Below are 22,148 nucleotides of genomic sequence, written 5' to 3'. Positions count from 1 at the left end.
CTCTCTCTCTTTCGATCCAATCAATAGTATAACGATAATAGAGATTGTTCCTGTGTTTTTCCAACGCACATGTCATCCGAATCACCTCACTCTCCAGATATCTATATTTACGATGTCTTTCTTTTTTGTATATATGAGAAATTCATTTATGCATCACCCTCTTTATATATATAGGGAAGAGGTGGTGATGGAGATATGCAGGAGGAATGTCTACAGAGCAAAGGCCCTCAAGGTTCATGCCTCAAGGTGGGGTCACTCTATGCTGTAATAAATAGGAGATCCAGGACGATTTCTAAATATCTACAATTCTTCCTAATTTACTTATTGCTGATTTCTCCTTCACTGTAACTGATATGCTTGACCTGAAATTCTAACAATATCCTCACTCATGAGAATGATATCTCAAACAATGATAATATAAATGTTATATAATTTACCGCGATCACAACGATCCACGTCAACTAGAAAAATTACATCATTTGCCACGAGTACTATCAAATGTCCAAGACTTTGGGTTCAGCCTTTCATTTCTTCATGCTGCATGTTTATAGTTTATTCTATCCCAAAAAAAAAAAAAAAAATTCAGGACCATCTAGTATATCATTCCTTTGTATATGAAAAATAATATGGTCAGTTAAGGTAAGATAGTACAAATTATTTTATTGAATCTTTCTTTTTATAAAAAAAATGAGGATAATTGGTGGCAAATCACGATTATCCATCTTGTTCGGGACACCTTATCTATGGTCACGATCAAACGAATTCATAGCTTACAAATTATCGGACCAATGAGATTTCTTGTGCTGCCATTTTGCTCCTTTGTGCGTAGATTGATATTTATTATATTGTCACTTTTGTTATTATGTAAATTGTCAACAGTTGGATATCTTTCCATTTCCAGTAATTACAATTAAATAGCATATCCGGTGGTGGCAATATTACAATATTTACATGGCAAATAACCTAATACGTCCCAAAATTTATCCTTAAGTTGTATTTTTATTTCTTTTGTGTAAATTCAACCAATACACTAGAGCAAATGTTTAATTATTTACAGAAATGATGTGAGACCCGCACCCAAAATGAAAGGATTTTTTCCTTGAGGATTGTACCCTCCTTGACACATAATCACAAAATGTTGCAAGATTTGAAAGATAAATACTCTTAAAACAATTAATATTGAGATAGATAAAAACGTCATGTTTTTATCTGAACATTGCAAAGAAAGATAATACAGCTCCAAATTACCTCATGATTTTAAAGCATTGTTTAATAGTAAAATCAACAAACTCAAACAGCGCACCTCTGGTACTTTGATGTAGAAACTACCAAATTAACCTCACAACAAACAAACTCGCATATAGTGAGAATCATCATACTTACTTGTACCATATAAAGAGATTACGTACAAAGTTTGCTTGAAGAGAGTTTGCAAAACACAAGCAACTCTTATTTTGATTATTACAAACATAAACTAATTCTGACAAGATCACCAATCAGCTCCACCTCTACAGAGTAAAATTAGCCAACACCATCAACCACTCCTAAAGATATCTACATCAACCTCGTGCTAATCAAGGCAAACCCCGCCATCCCCACCCCACCCATAGAGCTGACAAGGCAAGAAAGGCAAACTATAGATCTAGTCAAAGAAGACATAGTAGATGCGGCCCCCCCCCCCCCCCCCCCCCCAAAAAAAAAAAAAAAAAAGAGATCTGACAAGGCAAGAAAGGCAAACTATAGATCTAGTCAAAGAAGACATAGGTAGCTACTATGGAGAGAGAAACCATATAAGGCAAAAACAATCAAAACAAACCTTACAAAATAGTAGGGAAACACAAATTTACAAATAACGACTAGAATAAGATTATCTGTAGAGAGGTTCTAGCTAGGAGATCACTAGCTTCTTACGGCTCTCTCTCGTTTTCCCTTTGTTATGCGGCTAGAATTTTAAAATTTTGGTTTGTTATTCTTTTTTACCTTTAAGTTGAACAAGAAATTTCATTTAATTAATAAGTGAGTAATGTTGCATTGATTAATCTAAGCAAAGATATATATATAGAGGAGTATCAAAATATTTTAAATGTCATAAATTGTTCAGATATTAAATATGTTACGGTGGTCGATAAGGAAGATTTTTTACTTTTCATACAGTTATTAATTCACATGCTATACGGGTGAATAATAGTATTTCATGAACTTGTGTAGGTTATTAATAAATAGATACATAACTTATAACATGAGTGAATTAGTAATACCACATGTTATTAAAAATTAAAATATTAGAAAAATTAAAGAAACAAGAAAGAAGTATAAAAAGAATGACTACTCAGGACTACGAAGGTTTATCATCTTTCAATATATAATCTGTGGTAAGGAAGGTACGATGTAGCACAGGGGTTGGAATCCAGCAGTAAATCAACTTTTATCATGCATGCATGGTGAGTTGGTCCCTTTCATGTTAATGTTTGATCGTTCCCCACTACTGACTTAAAATAGTTAATCAAGAATAGAAGATGATCGTTGCATGGGGCCGCATGATTGGATATTCAACCTCAAGTGTAGGTATAAGACCAGCCCAATTTGCTCTGATATTTGACTTTGTTCGTTCTGTATATTGCATAAGCTCCAGTACCATATCATCCCTTGCTCTTTTTTTTCCTTTAAATGTAGTATAGATAATGAAGCAAATAACTTTTGCATGAAAGTCTACAACTTTATACTAATTAACTCGCCAAATTTTACCTGTACTAAAGTCATCCAACCATCATTTAACCAACTTAAGAAAGAGTAGTTAATTACGTTATCTTACAACATCCAGAGAGGGTTAAGCTTCTTAAGCATATTGATGCTAGAAATAAAAAAAGGAAAACTTTAAGTTTAACGATAAGGACCAAATAAAGGGTAAAGTGAATAATACCAGGATTAACTTTTTAGTGTAAAAATATGGTTTTTCGTTAAAATGACAGTACCAGAAGCTTTTCGTTAAAGTTTCCAATAAAAAAAGTGTGAAGTTTCCCAAGAGGTTGAATAGGGACGTACTTACATACCTTTTTCTAGTTGCTCTAAATAAAAGAGTCCGCCTATGAGAAGCTTAGTAGAAATTAAAAAAATGGGTTTGTCAACAGCAGTTGGGCACGATGGCAATCTTTAGCTTGTTATTATTTTATATGAAGGTGAATAATCTCTCATCGCGACCAAAGGGACATTCGTACATATTTCGCCGGCTTAAGTACAATAAGGGATCGAGTATTAAAAAAAAATCATAATTTCCCCTTTGTTTTTTAATCGTTCCCGAAATAGCAAGTGGAATCAAGTGTACTGTGTGGATATGATAGTTATAAACGCCATGGCGACAAAACCTTGTCGTGTATATATGATTAGGTCACCCGCCCTAGTTCGTGCCTCTGAAAATGGTATCAGATACATATAAAATTGTTAGTTGATAGTTAGTATAATCCTTATGCCAAAACCCTGCCCCATGCATATCTAACATTGAGTGAGTAGTTTGGCAAAGTCTTTTTTTCGGGATGAGCCGAGCAAAAGTCTAACTATGTGATGAGAAAGACCCAAAAATAGTATTAATTGTTAACTTTTAAGTCCCTTGGTTAGGGAAACTAACATTATAAGGCTTTTAGGGCCATTTGGTACCTAATATTGACATATTTCCGTTTGGTTAGTAGAGTTCTACTAACCACTAAGACTTTTTATCAATATCCAATAGACAAAATCCAAGAGGAGACAGTAAAACAAAGATCATCCCTGAAACTGAAAAAGTATTATGAAAAAAGAGGATATTCTGTTAGAAAAATAGGATCTAATTGCTATATTAAATCACATGAAAAATCAAGAAATAATTCATGCAATTATATATATCACAATAATGCATGGAGTAACCAATGTTAAATGAACATGATATAATGGATTAGAAAAACCTAGAAAATATGGTCGAGGCAAGTGTTGGACACTTTGTCCTTAATACAAGTTTACGCCCCATTACGGTGCTCATGGTTGGTCGGCACATGTCTCCCAATATACAATAACCACGTCATGTAATAGTAGCACACCAAATCACAAGGCTCCATGAACCACAATTGTGTTGAAAACTCTCTCACATGGACTCAATGTGACTCTCTAATATTTAGTGCATTCTATGTATGATTATGTAAACAATGAAAAATTCTCTTGGTGATTATAGGAGGCTTCCCTATTTATAGAATGTGAGATACATTTTTGGAAAGCATGTGACTATTCATGAAGAGTCAAAAGTTGCAACACTACATTTAAGTAGACATATCTTTCTACCAAAAAGCTCTACTTCTAATTTCCATTCAATTAATAAATTTAAGGGTAAATATCAGTTTACTACCCTCGAGTTTCGTGGTTTTCAACATTTAGTACAAGAAGTTTTTTTTCATCCCAGAGTCATACCTAAAGTGTTAATTTTGGGACAATTTCATACATCCGTTAGTCAAACTGTTAATTCTCTTATTAAGTGATGACGTGATGCCCATGTGGACAATGACTGAGCATCACGTGTCATTAAAAAATATTAAATTAATTAATTAAATAAAAGCAAAAAAATTTAAAATTTAAAAAATTTAAAAATAAAAAATAAAAACCCACAACCCTATCGTCTTCCCCACCCCAACCCCCTCCATTCTCTTCTCTGCACCTAACCCAACCTCTGCACATCCATCCTTCCCCTCCCCTCTTGGACTCCACCCACTCATCCGTTATCATCTTCGACAGCCCCGTTTCTCTATGCGCAACCACCACCTTCCCCCACCCCCCATATTCCCCCCACTATTCATCATTATCTCTCACTCTCCCTGCAGATTTGACGGCAAATCTTGAAAAATCGACCGCAACCTCTGCACATCCATCTTAACCCCCACCCTCATCTTCCTCCTCATTATCATGCACCCAAACCCAAACCCCTATCTTCCTCCTCCTGATCCTACACCAAAACACTAGATTTTTCAACAAAGCAACAATTTTTAATATCTGTTTCCCCAACTTCATACTTAGAACCCAATCAAGAGAAAAGGTTTGTACCTTGTTACATGAAGAACTTGTCCAAGGAAGCCATTAACTCCAAACGGTTGTTGAAGGTGTGAGTGGACTCCGAAGGGAATTCAGTGAAGTTTGATGTGGGGTTTCAATCTGGGTTTGGGTTGTGGTGCAAGATAAGGAGGAGGAAGAAGGGGTGGGGTTAGGAGAGGAATGATGGAGGAGGTCATGGTTATGAAGAAGGGGGGACAAAAATAGGGGAGAGAAAAGGGGGAGCCGGAGAGGGTGTTACAGAGGGAAGAAGGAATGGAGGTGGAAGATGGGTGAGTGGGCACGGGTGAGGATTTGGTTTTTTTCTTTTTCTTTTTTTTTTAATTAATTTATTTATTTTACTTTTATTTAAGGGTAGATATCAGTTTACTACCATTAAATTTCGTGGTTTTCAACATTTGGTGCATAAATTTTTTTTGTTCAAGATCCATACTTAAAGTGTTAATTTTGGGACAATCTCATACATCCCTTAGTCAAACTGTTAACTTTGCCGTTAACTAATGACGTGGTGTCTATGTAGACAATGACTGGACTCCACGTGTCATAAAGAGGTCCATGTGGAAATTAAAAATTAAAAAAATAATTATTTAAAGAACAGTTAAATAAAAAAAATTTAAAAAAAAAAAGCAAAACCCAGATCGTGGGTTTCGCAGTTGGATAGAGAGAAGGAAAGGGAGACATCACAAAAGAGGGAGAGGGATGAGTATAGGGGATCCCTCGCTGAGGGTTTCGCAATTGGGAGGCCATGCTGAGGGAGACGGAGACGGAGACAAAGACAGAGTCAGAGCGACAAAAAGAGGGGGAAAATGAAGAGTAGGGATCTCGGCGCTATTGCTGTAGATCCTTGATTTCATGAGTGGGAGAAGGGGTACACTCAGAGAAAAGCATGTGGGTCGTCGAGATTTGAGGGAGAGGGGTAGGGATCTTGCCCGCTTCTGGAGTATGGGTTTACAGGCAATGGTATGGGCTGCACAGAGAAGATAAGAGAAAGACCTTGTAGAGAGAGATATCATCGGTGTTCTTAGTCTTTGACCCCCATTTCTGTTTCATTCAACAAATGAGCACCAACCCAGATATATTTTTAACATTTACAACAAAACTCACCAACCAAATTCCAGTAATTTATCCAGAACTCCATCTGTGTCACCAATTCCAAGTTTATAATTTCTTTGGAATATGTTTCAGACTTCTCTAAAAGAGTCTATGGCGTTGAACCCAAAACACCACCCTTTTTAACCGATCCAAAAATTTCACCCTTTCTGACTCCTAAAACAACTTACTATTTATGGGTTGTTGCTAATTTCGCTGCCCATTCAAGCTTTACAGTAATGGCCTTGAAAAAGGTCGAGAAGCCGCCAATTGAGCCCATACTGCCACCTACAGTGGAGGAGATGCGCGGCCAAGACATTTGGAACAACTGCGCCTTCCGCAGTGTCGTTAGTGGAGTTATGGGTATGGCTAAAGTTCTTTCCTTTGGCTTAATTTTTGGATTTTCTCACATGGGTTTTGATTCTTTTTTCGTCTTTCTCTGTTTGGTTGCTGAGAAAATGTGGGAAAGTTTACCATTTTTACTATTGGTTTTATTTTTTCTCCTTTATCTCTGTTTGGTTGCCGATGAAACGTGGGAAAGTTATTATCTTTTTGTTTGTCTTTTGCCTCAATTTATATAATTTTTTTTTCTTTTTTTCTTTGGGGAAGACGATTTGGGTTTTGCCTTTTTTTTTATATAAATATTTTTTTTTTGAATTTTTTTTTTCCACATGAAACCCTCATTGACATGTGGCGTCTAGTCATTGTCCACATAAGTGTCACGTCATCAATTAACGGCAGAGTTAACAGTTTGACTAACGGATGTATGAGATTGTCCCAAAATTAACACTTTAGGTATGACTCTGGGACAAAAAAAACTTTATGTACCAAATGTTGAAAACCATGAAACTTGAAGGTATTAAACTAATATTTAGCCTTTATTTAATTAATTATTTTAATTTTTTTTTAATGACACGTGGCGCTCAATCATTGTCCACATGGGCACCATGTCATCACTTAACGGGAGAATTAATAGTTTGACTAATGGATGTATGAGACTGTCCCAAAATTAACACTTTAGGTGTGACATCCCACATCGCCCAGGGGAGTGATCTTTATATGTATATTCACATCCTTACCTAGCACGAGGCCTTTTGGGAGCTCACTGGCTTCGGGTTCCGTAGGAACTCAGAAGTTAAGCGAGAATGAGGCCAGAGCACTCCCAGGATGGGTGACCCACTGAGAAGTTGCTCGTGAGTTCCCAAAAATAAAACCATGAGGGAATGGTAAGCCCAAAGCGGACAATATCGCGGGCCCCTAAGGGGGTGGATTGTGACATCCCACATCGTCCAGGGGAGTGATCCTTATATGTATATTCTCATCCCTACCTAGCACGAGGCCTTTTGGGAGCTCACTAGCTTTGGGTTCCATAAGAACTCTGAAGTTAAGCGAGAAGGAGGCCAGAGCACTCCCAGGATGGGTGACCCACTGGGAAGTTGCTCAGGAGTTCCCAAAAACAAAACCGTGAAGGAATGGTAAGCCCAAAGCGGACAATATCGTGCTATGGTGGAGTGGGCCCGGGAGGTGGTCCGCCCTGGGCCGGGATGTGACAATTTTATTGTGACATCCCACATCGCCCAGGGGAGTGATCATTATATGTATGTTCTCATCCCTACCTAGCACGAGGCCTTTTGGGAGCTCACTGGTTTCGGGTTTCGTATGAACTCTTAAATTAAGCGAAAAGGAGGCCAGAGCACTTCCAGGATGGGTGACCCACTGGAAGTTGCTTGTGAGTTCCCAAAAACAAAACCGTGAGGGAATGGTAAGCCCAAAGCGGATAATATCGTGCTACAATGGTAAAGCGGGCCCGGAAAGTGATATGCCCCTGGCCAGGATGTGACATTAGGTATAACTCTGGGAAGAAAAAAACTTCATGCACTAAATGTTGAAAGTCACAAAACTTGAGGGTAGTAAACTGATATTTACCCTAAATTTAATATAATAATATTATTATTAAATTTTCCAACAATCCCCCACATGAATGGAAATTGAATCAATACCATACAAATGACAATGCAGACACTAGAGAGAAAATTCAGTAGGAAAAGTACCACATCGGGATAGGTGGTTTTTGGCTTTGAACCTTCCGTAGTGAATTACTATCGGATTTACTTGGCTAATCAATGAACGCGATGTCTTGAACTGCTCAGCCGTTTGTGTAAACCAAACCAATAGTAATCACACAATACCCTTCAAGACACCTCGTGGTTGCTCGATTGTGCTCATTTTGGCCTAGAACAATTCTTGGTTTCTCATGAGTGCTTTTAGAGAACTAAGCCTTTCAAAAAATTCTCACAAGAACGGCCTCATTCCTCACTCAAGATAGGTGACTTCCCATTAAGAGCATTATGCAATACCCCACTTGTTATTTCTAAGTATAAGAATCATTAAAAACAAAACTTATCCTAAATACACTGCAGATAGCACTGTTTCATCAAAGGACATGGGTAGGAGATTATCTCCGCAGTGCTCCCATTGAATCATCCACAATTCAGTTGTCCTTTTGAACCTAGATCTTGGGATCTCCAATCAACTAGGTTAGGTTGTCATTATGGTGATTCTTAAGACGTAGGCTTTTAACCTATTCCCCTCGATGATACAACTTACTCTCTAGTCAAACCTTTAAAAATTGGTACCACTAGGTTGACTACTCATTATATGGTCATCACAAACTTTATATCCATGCATGGACATTATTTCCTTTGAGAGTAGTTGTTTTCCAACGTAATTTCTCCAAACATGTATTTTGGACTTGCTAAGTAATTTGCTAACACTTGGGTAAAATCCCCCACATTTAAGGTATTTGCTAGAAGATCTCCAACCTTTCAATACCTTAAAACTGCAATTATAAGAGATAATTGTTATCTCTTTCTAGAAGCAAATAACTTTTACATTCTTTTTATGTATATCCTATTTCCCAAAAATAGCTAAGCCACCCCACAATTCCCTCACATTGTGGTTGCTATTTAATGCTATCAATTTCTCATTTTTCATGAAATAGGAACCTATGAAGATATAGATATATATACATCTTCATAGGTTCACTTGGTCTATTTTCATTTATCAGGCCTTAAAAACCTCACTAGAACTTTCCTAGGAGAAACACTGATAGCACCTTTTGTCTTTAGCCTTTAAACTTTCAAACTTCTCATGCTATAACCAATTATGTCTAATGTTCCTTCCAATGAGAAAACATCACTTGAGTTGTTATCACTCGCATTGCAATTTCATTGGACTTAGTATGACTCATAGCGGATCTTCTAAAGCATGTCAAATGTATATCACTGCAGAATCTGCATCTATTCCTTTAACCAACACAACTCTTATGATAAAAGAGTCTACCCTTTTCATTTGAAAGTGCATATTAATTGTGGTTTCTCTTATTCGACCGTAATCCATCAGCTGCATAGTTGAACAGGTAGCCATTTCCTTAAGGGCAACTGACATGCCTCAAGAGAAACTACCATGGTCTACATCTCGCCCACTTGGCTTCAAGGTAAGGGACATACATGAAGGTAGGAAATTAAACAAAGACATGTCTAGTGAAATATCTCTTCACCGTATGTTTCTGCATGAACAAGAATATGCTCCATTCATGTTTTTCCAGAAACTTTCCAAGAGACCCATCTTCCCATTAATTTAAAGATTGTGTTAGCTCACACATATAGGAACACAAATATGCATGCCATAAAAAAATGCATTTTTATTTCTGCAGTCTAAGACGCACCACCATTTACATGTTTGCTTTTACGGTAAAGAAAATATCTACAATTGCCATAATGTGGCTTTTCGCATATACAACAAAACCAACTAATCAATACCACTCAAACTGCATCATCGATCTTTTCTGTTTTTCCAGCCTTTTTGGAAAGAGGGCATCCCTTTCCTTCACACATTTGTTCGGATTAAAACAGTTTAGGCTTGACATAAGGATGCAATTTCCAGCCATGTAGACATATACATTATGCACAGATGCATATATACATCGTAAGGGTTCACAGGTCAAAACAGTTCTACAAAGAAATGTAAGTCATATGTTCAAATAAATTACGTGTCAAAACTAACATTGCAAAATAACATTTTAGAGAACAAACATACAGACAATATTCATTACCTTTCATGAGACACAAGCACCGTTCCACTTTTCAAAGTGTACTCACAAGGACTAGAAGTAAATGAAGAAAATATACAAAAAAATATATTCCTATAATCCAATGTGAAAATTAAGCAATTGTAGAACACTCTAATGACCTATCACGCACGCATGTATCTAAATCGTGAGACAGATATTCAATTGATTTTCAAGACCAAAAGTATAGCAATCAAACCTAAACTTGTCTTAAGATTGTTGGAAAAATAGGGTCTAATTGCTATATTAAATCACATGAAAAATCAAGAAATAATTCATGCAATTATATATATATATATATATATATATATATCACAGTAATGCATGGAGTAACCAATGTTAAATGAATAGGATATAATGGATTAGAAAAACCTAGAAGATATGGTCGATGCAAGTGTTGGACACTTTGTCCTTAAAACAAGTTTACGCCCCACTATGGTGCTCATGGTTGATCGGCGCATGTCTCCCAAGATACAACGATCACGTCCTATAATAATAGCACTCCAAATCACAAGGCTCCATGAACCACGATTGCGTTGAAAACTCTCTCATACGGACTCAATGTGACTCTTTAATATTTAGTGCACTCTATGTATGATTATGTAAACAATGAAAAATTCTCTTGGTGATTATAGGGAGCTTCCCTATTTATAGAATGTGAGATACCTCTTTAGAAAGTATGTGACTATTCATGAAATGTTAAAAGTTGCAACACTTCATTTAAGTAGACATATCTTTCTACCAAAAAGCTCCACTTCTAATTTCCATTCAATTAATAAATTTAATATAATAATATTATTATTAAATTTTCCAACATATTCATCATAATTGAAATAGTTCTTTTTTAAATCATTTTAAGGATCACTTTTATAAAATTTATTTGATTCAGGAAATTAGATATCCAAAATTAACCTTATTAAGTCTCGAATCATAGTGCTCCAAGTATCTGAATCAGATGATAGCTAGTAAATGAATCGGATGATAGCTAGTATAATGAATGACACGGATATCGTCCCACAAAGATCAAATTGATTCTAAAAATCTTAAATTGAAACAAATTATAATTGAAAATTTTTAATGAAAAAGATATGAGATTATGAATTAAACTAAAATATAAAATAAGCATGAAATTAAAACGCATGGAAATCGAATTCATTGTAACCAATTCTACTTAACCCCTTAATATGTTATGAACAAGTAACATCTAAGGCATCTGGTTGCATCAAAGGCCCTTACATATTGTTAACCATCTATGACATCTTGACGAATTTAAACAAGTGAGAACCCATTAGCTTTATGAAAATCGTTGAAAAATCACACAAACCCTAATTGCATGGCATCTACAAGAAATTCATGGTATCGACTGCAACTTGCATGTAATCAACTTAACAAAACTTAGATGGTGATCAAGCATCTAAATAAAATCCAAGCGCATTACAAATAGCAAAAGATACTCAAAATGGACAAAAAGCTTGATAATAACAATACCAAAAAAAATTAAGTATTCATAATTAGGCTAGATCGTAGCTCTAAAAAAAAATCGCTGACGTATCTTCCATTTTGTGCCGCAACCCTCTGTTTTGTTCTGTCTCTTTTTCTCACAAGAAGAAAGAAACTCCTTATATAAAACTCACGGTAAGGCAAGGGCAATTTATTTCTTAACCTAATCGACTTAGGTCCTTATTAAAAATAAAAATAAAAAGTAAATTACTTACAAACTAGTATTAGATCTCCCCTCAAATAACTTGGACAGTTTTTTCAAATTCTCTAAAACCGAGCCACTACTTTCCTTTGCTTGCTTCAACACAACTTCAATATTGTTATCGCTTCGACTCGGATCATCAAATCCTTTTGCATGGAAAAATTACTCTAAGCACCCTAAAAGCTTGTTTTTCTCTTTGTTTTCTTGTAACTCTGAGCACCCTATTGTGTAACCCAATCGAAATACAATTTTTATGAAAATATTCGTTAAAAAGATAACAAAATATGGACACATCAGAGCTATGTGGCATGCCCTTAACTATGTATATGGGTTTTAAGTATTAATTTTCAACCGTATGTGAGCTTTTCAATCGTGAACAGGATGGGGTTATATCGACTAGGGCTTGGATCAATTTCTTATTTAAGAGTTTTAAGTTTCAAAATAGTTCGATAGGTAGCTACCGATTCTTACAAAATGAATCTAACTAATACACATTCACCTTAGTGATTTGGGAGACTAATATATCATGCATGCCGTCTATTTTTCAAATGGAGTGACTAAACTCGGAAGTTTGTTTATATGTTCATATTTCAAAGGGGCAGCGTGGTGCATGGCCTAATGTAGTTACTGATTATTAATTTATTGTAAATACTAAATGGCAGCGGATATGTTTTGAGATGTAGGCAAATAAATTATCAGAATTTTTTTGTGCAGACTAAAGAACGGAGTTGCATTAATATTGTTAAAAATACATCGATAATATGTCAATACGATTTGTTGTAAGCAATTAAATTATCAATAATATATCAACAGTCTGCATTCATAATATATATATATATATATATATATATATAACTGCTCTAATAGTACCTTTGCACACAAAATCTATTCAAATACGTACTTTAATGCCTTGATGAGAAGACGTGATCATCTCAGGAAATTTTCAACTTGGACAGAAAGTATATGAACAAATGGTTTTCATTTCAATAAAGGTACTTAAAATCCTTAGCTCATGCCTTGCAAGAATAATTATGACCTTTAAAAACGATGAAGATGAAATCATAGTCAACTTAAGTAATAAGCTTCTCGTCTCTTACAGAAATAATATGTTCGACTTATAATAGGTTTAAGTTCAATAATGAGATGTATTTCCTTGAAAGCAGTGACTACTATTTATAAAGACAAACAATCTATACGATTCTCCTATTAGAATTCACGTAGAACACCAAAATAATCTTGTGACATCCCACATCATCCAGGGATGTGATCCTTAAATGTATATTCTCATCCTTACCTAGCACGAGGCCTTTTGGGAGCTCACTGGCTTTGGGTTTCGTAGGAACTCCGAAGTTAAGCGAGAAGGGCGCTAGAGCAATCCCATGATGGGTGACCCACTGGAAAGTTGCTCGTGAGTTCCCAAAAACAAAACCGTGAGGGAATGGTAAGCCCAAAGCGGACAATATCGTGCTACGGTGGTAGAGCGGGCCTGGGAAGTGGTCCCACTCGGGCTGGGATGTGACAAATTGGTATCAGAGCCTAACACTGGTCGTGGTGTGCCGACGAGGACGTCAGACCCCTAAGGGAGGTGGATTGTGACATCCCACATCACCCAGAGGTGTGATCCTTAAATGTATATTCCTATCCTTACCTAGCACGAGGCCTTTTGGGAGCTCACTGGTTTCAGGTTTCGCACTGGAAAGTTGCTCGTGAGTTCCCAAAAACAAAACCGTGAGGGAATGGTAAGCCCAAAGCGGACAATATCGTGCTACGGTGGTAGAGCGGGCCTGGGAAGTGGTCCCACTCGGGCCGGGATGTGACAAATTGGTATCAGAGCCTAACACTGGTCGTGGTGTGCCAACGAGGACGTCAGACCCCTAAGGGAGGTGGATTGTGACATCCCACATCACCCAGAGGTGTGATCCTTAAATGTATATTCCTATCCTTACCTAGCACGAGGCCTTTTGGGAGCTCACTGGTTTCAGGTTTCGTAGGAACTCTGAAGTTAAGCGAGAATGAGGCTAGAGCAATCCCATGATGAGTGACCCACTGGGAAGTTGCTCGTGAGTTCCCAAAAACAAAACCGTGAGGGAATGGTAAGCCCAAAGTAGACAAATCGTGCTTCGGTGGTGGAGCGGGCCCGGGAAGTGGTCCCACCCAGGCCGGGATATGACAAATCTCCTTATCAAATTATAAGTGGTAACAACCAGTTTATTTTCATAAACTACAATTGTCAAATTATAAGTGGTAACACCAAAACGACCTATACGATTCTCCAATTTCATGTAAATTATGACAAAGTAATCTTATTTTCATAAGACTTTTTATGCATCAATTTGAAACAACCAGCTATAACAACCACTTACATACTCATATTCTTACAAGTACGAATTTAAATTTTTTTGTACAGGATGTGTATTGACAATTGTATATTAAAAAATGGATGCGTCATCCCATATTATCAATAACAATAATGTTTTGAGCAACATGTTAATACATTTCATAGCCAAAAAAACATGAAGAAACGAAGGGAAATGCACACTCCTCACTCTAAAGTGCCCAGCTACTTAAGGGAAAACTAATGAAAAGGGTTTGAAAACTTTGAGTTTTAACGAAAATGACAAAATAAAGGGTAAAGTGAATAGTATCATAATTGGTTTTTTAGTGTAAAAATGTGGCTCGTTATAATGAAGAGTGCCGAGAGCTTTTCGTTAAAGTTCCCTTAATTTAATCATTAAAAAAAAAATTTATACTGTAGGTATATTTTTTTAGTAATACTAAGGAGATTAAATTTGGAAGCTAAATTTGTAAACTAAATAATGTGTCATTAATAGGAATAAACATGTTTATTAACGTTTAAGTAATAAACCAATCGTCAACTTTCATGTCCTTTAATTTCCAAAACCTAGCCTCCAAATTTTATCTCTTTAGCATTATCCATATTTTTTTTATTGTGAACTGCTTTTTTGATAAGTTGTGAAGTATAAAGTAGGGACTCATTTGGATAGGCTTTTTATATAAAATGGTCCTGAGATTTGCATAACACATCACTTTGGTCCCTTAGATTTAAAATCAATAGAAGTAGTCCATGAAATTGTCCACCATCCATTATTTTGGTTATTCATTTAAAAACACTCCATTAAGTTGAGGGTATAACACATAACTTTGGTCCCTGCGATTTAAAATCAATAGAAGTGGTCCCTGAGATTGTCCATCATCCATTATTTTGGTCATTCCGTTAAAAAACTCCGTTAAGTTGAGGGTATAACACATAACTTTGGTTCCTGAGATTTGCATAACACATAATTTTGGTCCCTGAGATTTGCATAACACATAACTTTGGTCCATGAGATTGTCCATCATCCATCATTTTGGTCATTCCATTAAAAAGCTCAGGGACCACTTAACAGAGTTTTTTAATGGAATGAGCAAAATAATGGATGGTGGACAATCTTATGGACCAAAGTTATGTGTTATGAAAATCTCAGAGACCATTTTGGCTAAAAAGCTCATTTGAATATTCCGGAGTACAGGTATTCTAATTTTTTTAATTATTAAATCTTTATTTTAAAATATAAAAATATCTAACTGTTAAAACATTTGAGTATTTTGTACCACATGAATTTTTGGTATAAAATAGGAGTTGACGTAGGTACATTGACAACCAAAAAATAAATAATAAAAAAAAATATTAAGTAGGTACGTTGTATTGATTAATACCTGGTAGGATGGTGAGTTGGAAGGTCAACCCAATTATAACCCAACTTTTATAATTCGAGCTTGGATTCGGATTGGGTTTCATTCGGGTTTATTTAGGTTCGGATTTAATTGAGTTAGGATTTACTTGGGTTGGGTTTGGATTGCTCAACTTTTTCAAGTTTAATCTTATAACAACTTAGTTTTCAAGAATTCCTTAAAAATTAAGCCAAGTAGCATCAAAGCTAGCTAACTTTAATTTCATAATTCCATCTACTATAAAGCTTTAGGATTTAAAGACTACAAATATAGGCTGACTAATCAAAGGATTTAAGTAATTATAAAGTGTAATTTATTAAAAAAAAATATTAGAAAATGCGTTGGTTTTTGGACTTAGCTCACTTGGGTGTAGTATAAGCATTAATTGATACGGGTCACAATCTGGTTATACTGGGTTTGGTTAGTCAGGTTGGGTTGGGTTGGGGATGAATGGGCAAATGATCAACCCAATCAATGAACAAGTTTAAATTGGGTTGAGCTCGAGTTGGTTATAACTAAAAAAAAACCCAATTGTTTAGATTTAAAATCGGATTGGATATAAACGGATTCGGATTGGCCCAACCCAAGTGGCACCCCTAGTACCAGGTTTGAGCCTAGGTAATGCTCCTACAAATATTTATCAAATCTATGACATATATATTATGGGTTATTCTTAGTCCTCATGATTTTTACTTTATTTTGTATTATATTTTCTTTCCAAAGCGCAGTTTTTAATGTTTCCTTAATTTTCCAAAGTGCAGTTTTTAATGTTTCCTTAATGCTCCTACAAAAATTAATGATATATACATGTTACAGAATTTTTATTTTTTTTTTTATTTTGTCAAATAACGAATTTTTATCAACGGGATTCAAATCTACACTATCATGCAATGATTCAATACATTTTCAACACTGTGATGTGATAAATGGTCACTTGCCATGTTTGTTAAAGAATATGAGAACAATTACTTGTTGACACCCGAAATAATACATTATTGTTGAAAAATATAAGTTCAAATGCGGCAGCATGGTGCGGGCCTCTTTATTCTTTGTGCGCAGAAGGTGCCGTATGGCCTAATGTAATTCCTCACTATTTTATTGAGAGAGTGGGTTTCCGAAATTTAGTTGAAATAGAGTCAGCTTTAGATTGTTGTGTTTTTTTAATTGTTTTTGTTGTGGTTTAGGAATAATTAATTATAAAATAAAACAATTAAATGTTTAATTTATTATATTTTGAAAAGTATTCTGAGTATGAAAAGTAGTGCAAACGCATTTGGTAAATTTTAATGTAAAAGTGATATAATTGTATATAATAACAAGAATAAACATGGTAATTGGGGTGTTGACGATGATGATGATGGTGGCGGCGGCGATGGTACGAGCAGCGACAGTGGTGGGCATATGGTGGTGATGCCAATAGTGTGTTGCGATGGTTGGGGTGCAGCGACAGTGGTGGGCGTATGGTAGTGAAGTTGTAAAGTAGCTAAATTCACATAATAAAATTGGTCTTTATAGAATTTACATTAAGAATAGAGAAAATAATATTTAATAAACAATTGATTGAATCACATTATTGCTAACCCATTGTGAGGTTAAACTCACCTCCCTTAATGTGGATAACATCATTTGTTAAAAAAAAATCATTTGACAACTAATTTAATTACATTATTATTTGCGTGCGAAAGACCTTTTTTATAATCGGCATTATATGCCTCTTAAGATATTTTGAACGTGTTTAAAAATAGAGAAAACGATATTTAATAAACAACTGATTGAATCATATTATTGCTAGCCTATTGTGAGGCTAAGCCCACCTCTCCTCCTCCTTAGTGTAGATAATATTGTTTGTTAAAAAAAAAAAAATTCATTTGACAACTAATTTAATCACATTATTATCCGCGTGCGAAAGATCTTTTTTATAACCGGCATTATATGCCTCTTAAAATTTTTTGAACGTGTTTAAAAATAGAGAAAACGATATTTAATAAACAACTAATTTAATCATATTATTGCTAGCCCATTGTGTGCTTAAACCCACCTCCCCTCCTCCTTAGTGTAGATAATATTGTTTGTTAAAAAAAAAAAAATCATTTGACAACTAATTTAATCACATTATTATCCGCGTGCGGAAGACCTTTTTTATAACTGATATTAAAATGACAAAAATACCCCTGTCTTGTTTGATGCACTATTTTGTGATGCTTTTGAAGTTTTTTGGCTTGAGGGCATTTTTATCCAAATTTTTTTGTTGAAACTTGGTGACACCAAAATCAATATTCCATTTTCCAATCGCTTTATATATAGAAGGTAGATATCATCATTGCATTCGAGTGAGTCGATCTTAAGACCACAACTCCCCACTAGCAACAATTGTTGTCTATAGAATTTGAATTCTTGAGCTCCTTTCGTAAGCGAAAATTGAGAGACATTGGACCAAATTATTATTTGCTTCAAGCGCGATAGTTTATCAACTATTGAAGTCACGTTCAAGTTGGAATGGCAACGGTTCAAATTGGGATCTCGAATGTGTCATATCCATTTCATGGCCAAAAATTGTCCATAACATTAAGCACAATTTTTTTTTTTTTTTTTTGGTAAAAGACTTTTACCATCGCATACTGCGAATAATCATATTTCAAATAATATTAAATTTCTTTTCTGAATACACCCCAATCATTTATAACGTTAAATAACCTACATTAAGATTGTTTTATTCAAGTTATCAAGCCTACTCTCGCTCTCTATTGTAGAACAAAACCCTCCTAGAGGCACAAACACATTGATGAAAAATGCTTATTTTTCACAAATGGAACATGAAATTGACTGTTTGAAGGCTTCAAAAGGTTTGGCTTCATTTTTGACACATAAATTTTTAGGGCCTCCGATTCGAAACCATAGGGCCTTTTGTGCCTTCTGTTAATGACTGCCACCCCTAAGTGCAAGCACCAGGTGAAGCACAGAGCCACCCTCAATGTTGTAGTCTTTAGCTGTTCTGTCATCTCCAAGCTGCTTGCCAGCATAAATAAGCCTGCAAACAATTGTAAATCCACACACGTAAATGAAACGGCAACAGACAATAATTACTCGAAATTGGCCAGTACCCCATAGCTAGAATACCGGTTAACCATCAGAAATTACTTTGAGTGAAGTGTTCAACTTATTAGCAGTTAAAAGCTAGCATAGCCCGGAAAAATAAAAAGTACCTTTGTTGCACAGGGGGAATTCCCTCTTTCTCCTCAACCCTTTCCTTGATCCGGTCAATGGTATCAGTTGGTTCAATATCGATCTCAATTTCTTTTCCAGTCAGAGTCTTCACCTTAATCATAGTTCCTCCCCTCAGCCTCAAAACCAGGTGAAGTGTTGACTCCTTTTGGATGTTATAATCTGCAAGAGTTCGGCCATCTTCCAATTGCTTACCAGCAAAAATCAATCTCCGTTGATCAGGAGGGATGCCTTCTTTATCCTGAAAACAATTATGTAGAGTAACCATGACATCCCATAACAACAATTACAACTTATACTCCCCTCGAAGCATGGAAGGTAAAAATAATTGCAAACAAAAGCCTACATGTAAACTTTGTGGAGCTTTTCATGATGTATAGTTTTTTTTTCGATAAATAACAAAAAAAAAAAAATATATATATATATATTAATCGTGTACCACTTATAAGCCTTTCTTTAAAATTATGTATACTAGTCAGTTCTCCAATCAGAAGAAATTCTACGCAATAACACAGACGCCATAGTCTCAATTGCTTTATCAAAAGCTGCTTTTGTTGAGACACCTCACTGGTTTACCACACAAGCCTCGATAAGAAACCTTTTAAGTTTCTTGAGCTCTGTTAACCATTGATTTTCACCACCTCCACGCTTGTATGATTGTATCTCTTCTTTTCTACGATTACATTCCACATATTGAGTCCTAGATCTGCTTATCTTGATCCTTTCTTATTGTATATTTTCTATCCACAACTATATATATCACTAAACTCCTCAAATCGCATCAATAAAAAGTAAACCACCCGATAATAGCATACACCAATGAAAATCATTACGTGCTAATGCTAATTTGGATGAGGGACTATAAAGTACCAAGAAACTTTAGACTCGAGTATTAAAATGCACTACAAGAACACTGCCAATGAAAATCAAGCTCTGCAAAACTACAAAGCTATTACTAAAACACAACAAATGGACACTAAACAAAGGATATATTGCACCTACTCATTTTCAAATCCCGCTATCTAATTTTCGTAGTTCATTCCTGACAGATTGTCTTAAATTCCATGGAACTTTAAAGTCCCCCGTCCAAACGCACCAAAAGTGTTGATCAAAAACCAAAATCACAACATTCAAAATCAAAATTTCCCTTTTCTCTCTGCAACCAAAAGTATTTAACCACTAAACAGACCATCATCTCCTAATCACATTGATGCTCTTATGCTGTACATACTTATACCCACTAAGCCAAATAACTCTTAACACAAAATACTAATTAAAGATTATCACAAACCCACCAATTCAACAGATACCTAATTTTTATACAAAATCCAGCCATAATAATACTTTATACAAATTTTTCCCTTAAATTACAGATTTTCCTACCAATAAAACAAATAAATAAACAAATAAGCTGAAAATCCACTATTATAATAAAGAGGGAGAGAGAAAGAGTACCTGGATCTTGGCTTTGACATTGTCGACGGTGTCGCTGCTCTCGACCTCCAAAGTGATGGTCTTTCCGGTTAGGGTTTTCACGAAAATCTGCATTTTTTCTCTCTCTGGTTTTGGGTCTCCTCTGAGAGTGAAGGTTTTGTATTTACTTGATAAAAAATTCTTCCTTTTTCTCCACCGATGCCCCCGAAGTATTTCGCGATTATCAATTTGGTTCCCCAACTTTCAATTCCATCATTTTAGTGCCTGAATTATTGTATAGGAAAATCAACGTGGTTCTCCAAACGATATTACTACTTTGAACTACACTATAAGAGTGGGAGATAGTCTGAATTCGCGACGCAGCGAGTTGATGTGAAAAGCTTTATCCACTAGAAACTTATCTCATCCTAATGTTTGATTATGTTTCTTGCCCTATACAAGTGTCCGAGCACAAGACTCTTTCTCTCTTATGACATCATTATCTCATGTGTTATTTATGTCTTAATCATAATTTTTGAAATATTAAGTTTTAAAAAAATGTCGTAAAAGCTAATTAAGATTGAAAAAATTGAAAATTTCACTACCACATGCATTGTTTTCTAGTGAATAAGAGAAGTACATATTCACTACCATCCCAAATTGAAACTTTCATAACTTCTTTCGGTGTTGGGTGTACTTATCAAATGCGTGGGTGTAAATACCCAATTTTGGTGTACACTAGCCCAAATTTTCTAGCCCAAAAGAGGCCCAAGTTTTTAGGCTGGATTAGTTGTCAAACCAAAAGTCCTCCTATTCCTATTTTCCCATTGTACAAACCAACTCAGCAATTTGGTATTTCACATTATTATTGTTTTTGTTTTGTTTTTTCTGATAAATGGTATTTCACAAATGTATTATTAATTGCAGCATTGAAATTCATGTAAGAAAGGCTAAGGAGACTTTCTCAAAAGTGGAACTCTTGGTGTACTCTCTGTCATCTCATGTTTTTTGTACAATATTTATAATATTGTTATGGAAACTGATGTTAAACTGTGAGGTAGTAAAAAATTCATAGATAGCCCTACTTTTGAGATAGTCTCTTTAGCATTTCTTAATTCATATTTAATACTTGTACCTTCCTTTGCCTAAATACATAGACAACAATAAATGCGCTCCCTTGTATTTTTTTTTTCTTTTCTTTTAGGTTATGAAAATACGAAGCTCAAGCATTCAATTCAGTCATGTACTTGTCCACGCAATGCTCATTACTGCAGTGTGGTTTCTTTGTTTGTTACCATACATCATTTCCATTCAAAGCTTGATAATCTACATAAAGAAACCATAGGTTTTAGCTTAAATGGATACAAGATGATGAGTGTGGTGATAGTCGAAATCCTAGGTATCGAACTCATCACACATATAATATCGGTTAATCTAGCCAGATTAAACACGGTGGGAAGAATATCAAGTCTAATACGCTAAGGAAAGTGATTTTCACAAGTTTTTTTAGCCTTGTACACACTCATGTTTAATCATTGCCGTTGATTTTGTTTGATTTATTCAATCCAATAATTATAAATAAGAGGAGGGTGTGAGAAAATAAAAAGAGTGTGCGAAAATCACTTCTCGTATGCCAAATACTTACTTCGAATGATGCTTAACTTATCAAATTAATACAAAATTTTCTAAAATTACCAAAAGTATCATGTATTTAGAATATATGAAGAGATCCTCTTCCGATCTCTCCCACCAAAGCGACCCAATCCATTAATCTGGGCCATTAAAATTTGATTCAAC

The 22,148-nt window shown here is 35.3% G+C and overlaps 1 protein-coding gene across 1 annotated transcript; it reads right to left on the bottom strand.

Moving 5' to 3' along the window:
• Nucleotides 1-18,494: 18,494 nt before the first annotated feature.
• On the bottom strand, nucleotides 18,495-20,617 carry LOC137729188 (ubiquitin-NEDD8-like protein RUB2). Its single transcript, XM_068468043.1, has 3 exons — nucleotides 20,394-20,617; nucleotides 18,920-19,179; nucleotides 18,495-18,744 (listed from the first exon to the last, which is right to left on the bottom strand). Exons 1-3 carry the CDS (start codon nucleotides 20,484-20,486, stop codon nucleotides 18,633-18,635), a joined length of 465 nt encoding a protein of 154 aa, XP_068324144.1. The 5' UTR covers nucleotides 20,487-20,617; the 3' UTR covers nucleotides 18,495-18,632.
• Nucleotides 20,618-22,148: the final 1,531 nt, after the last annotated feature.

This window comes from Pyrus communis, chromosome 3 (assembly GCF_963583255.1).
Source record: "Pyrus communis chromosome 3, drPyrComm1.1, whole genome shotgun sequence".
Lineage (NCBI taxonomy): Eukaryota > Viridiplantae > Streptophyta > Magnoliopsida > Rosales > Rosaceae > Pyrus > Pyrus communis.
The sequence above is the reverse complement of the archived record's forward strand: the minus strand, read 5'-3'. Positions and strand labels throughout refer to the sequence as shown.

What these genes read in the sequence shown, in the direction of transcription:
- LOC137729188 (XM_068468043.1), bottom strand. Translation starts at nt 20,486, where the DNA reads ATGCAGATTTTCGTGAAAACCCTAACCGGAAAGACCATCACTTTGGAG. An exon ending in ATGTCAAAGCCAAGATCCAG is followed by an intron (nt 19,180 to 20,393) that starts GTACTCTTTCTC and finishes AATTGTTTTCAG; the next exon opens with GATAAAGAAGGCATCCCTCC. An exon ending in ATTCCCCCTGTGCAACAAAG is followed by an intron (nt 18,745 to 18,919) that starts GTACTTTTTATT and finishes AATTGTTTGCAG; the next exon opens with GCTTATTTATGCTGGCAAGC.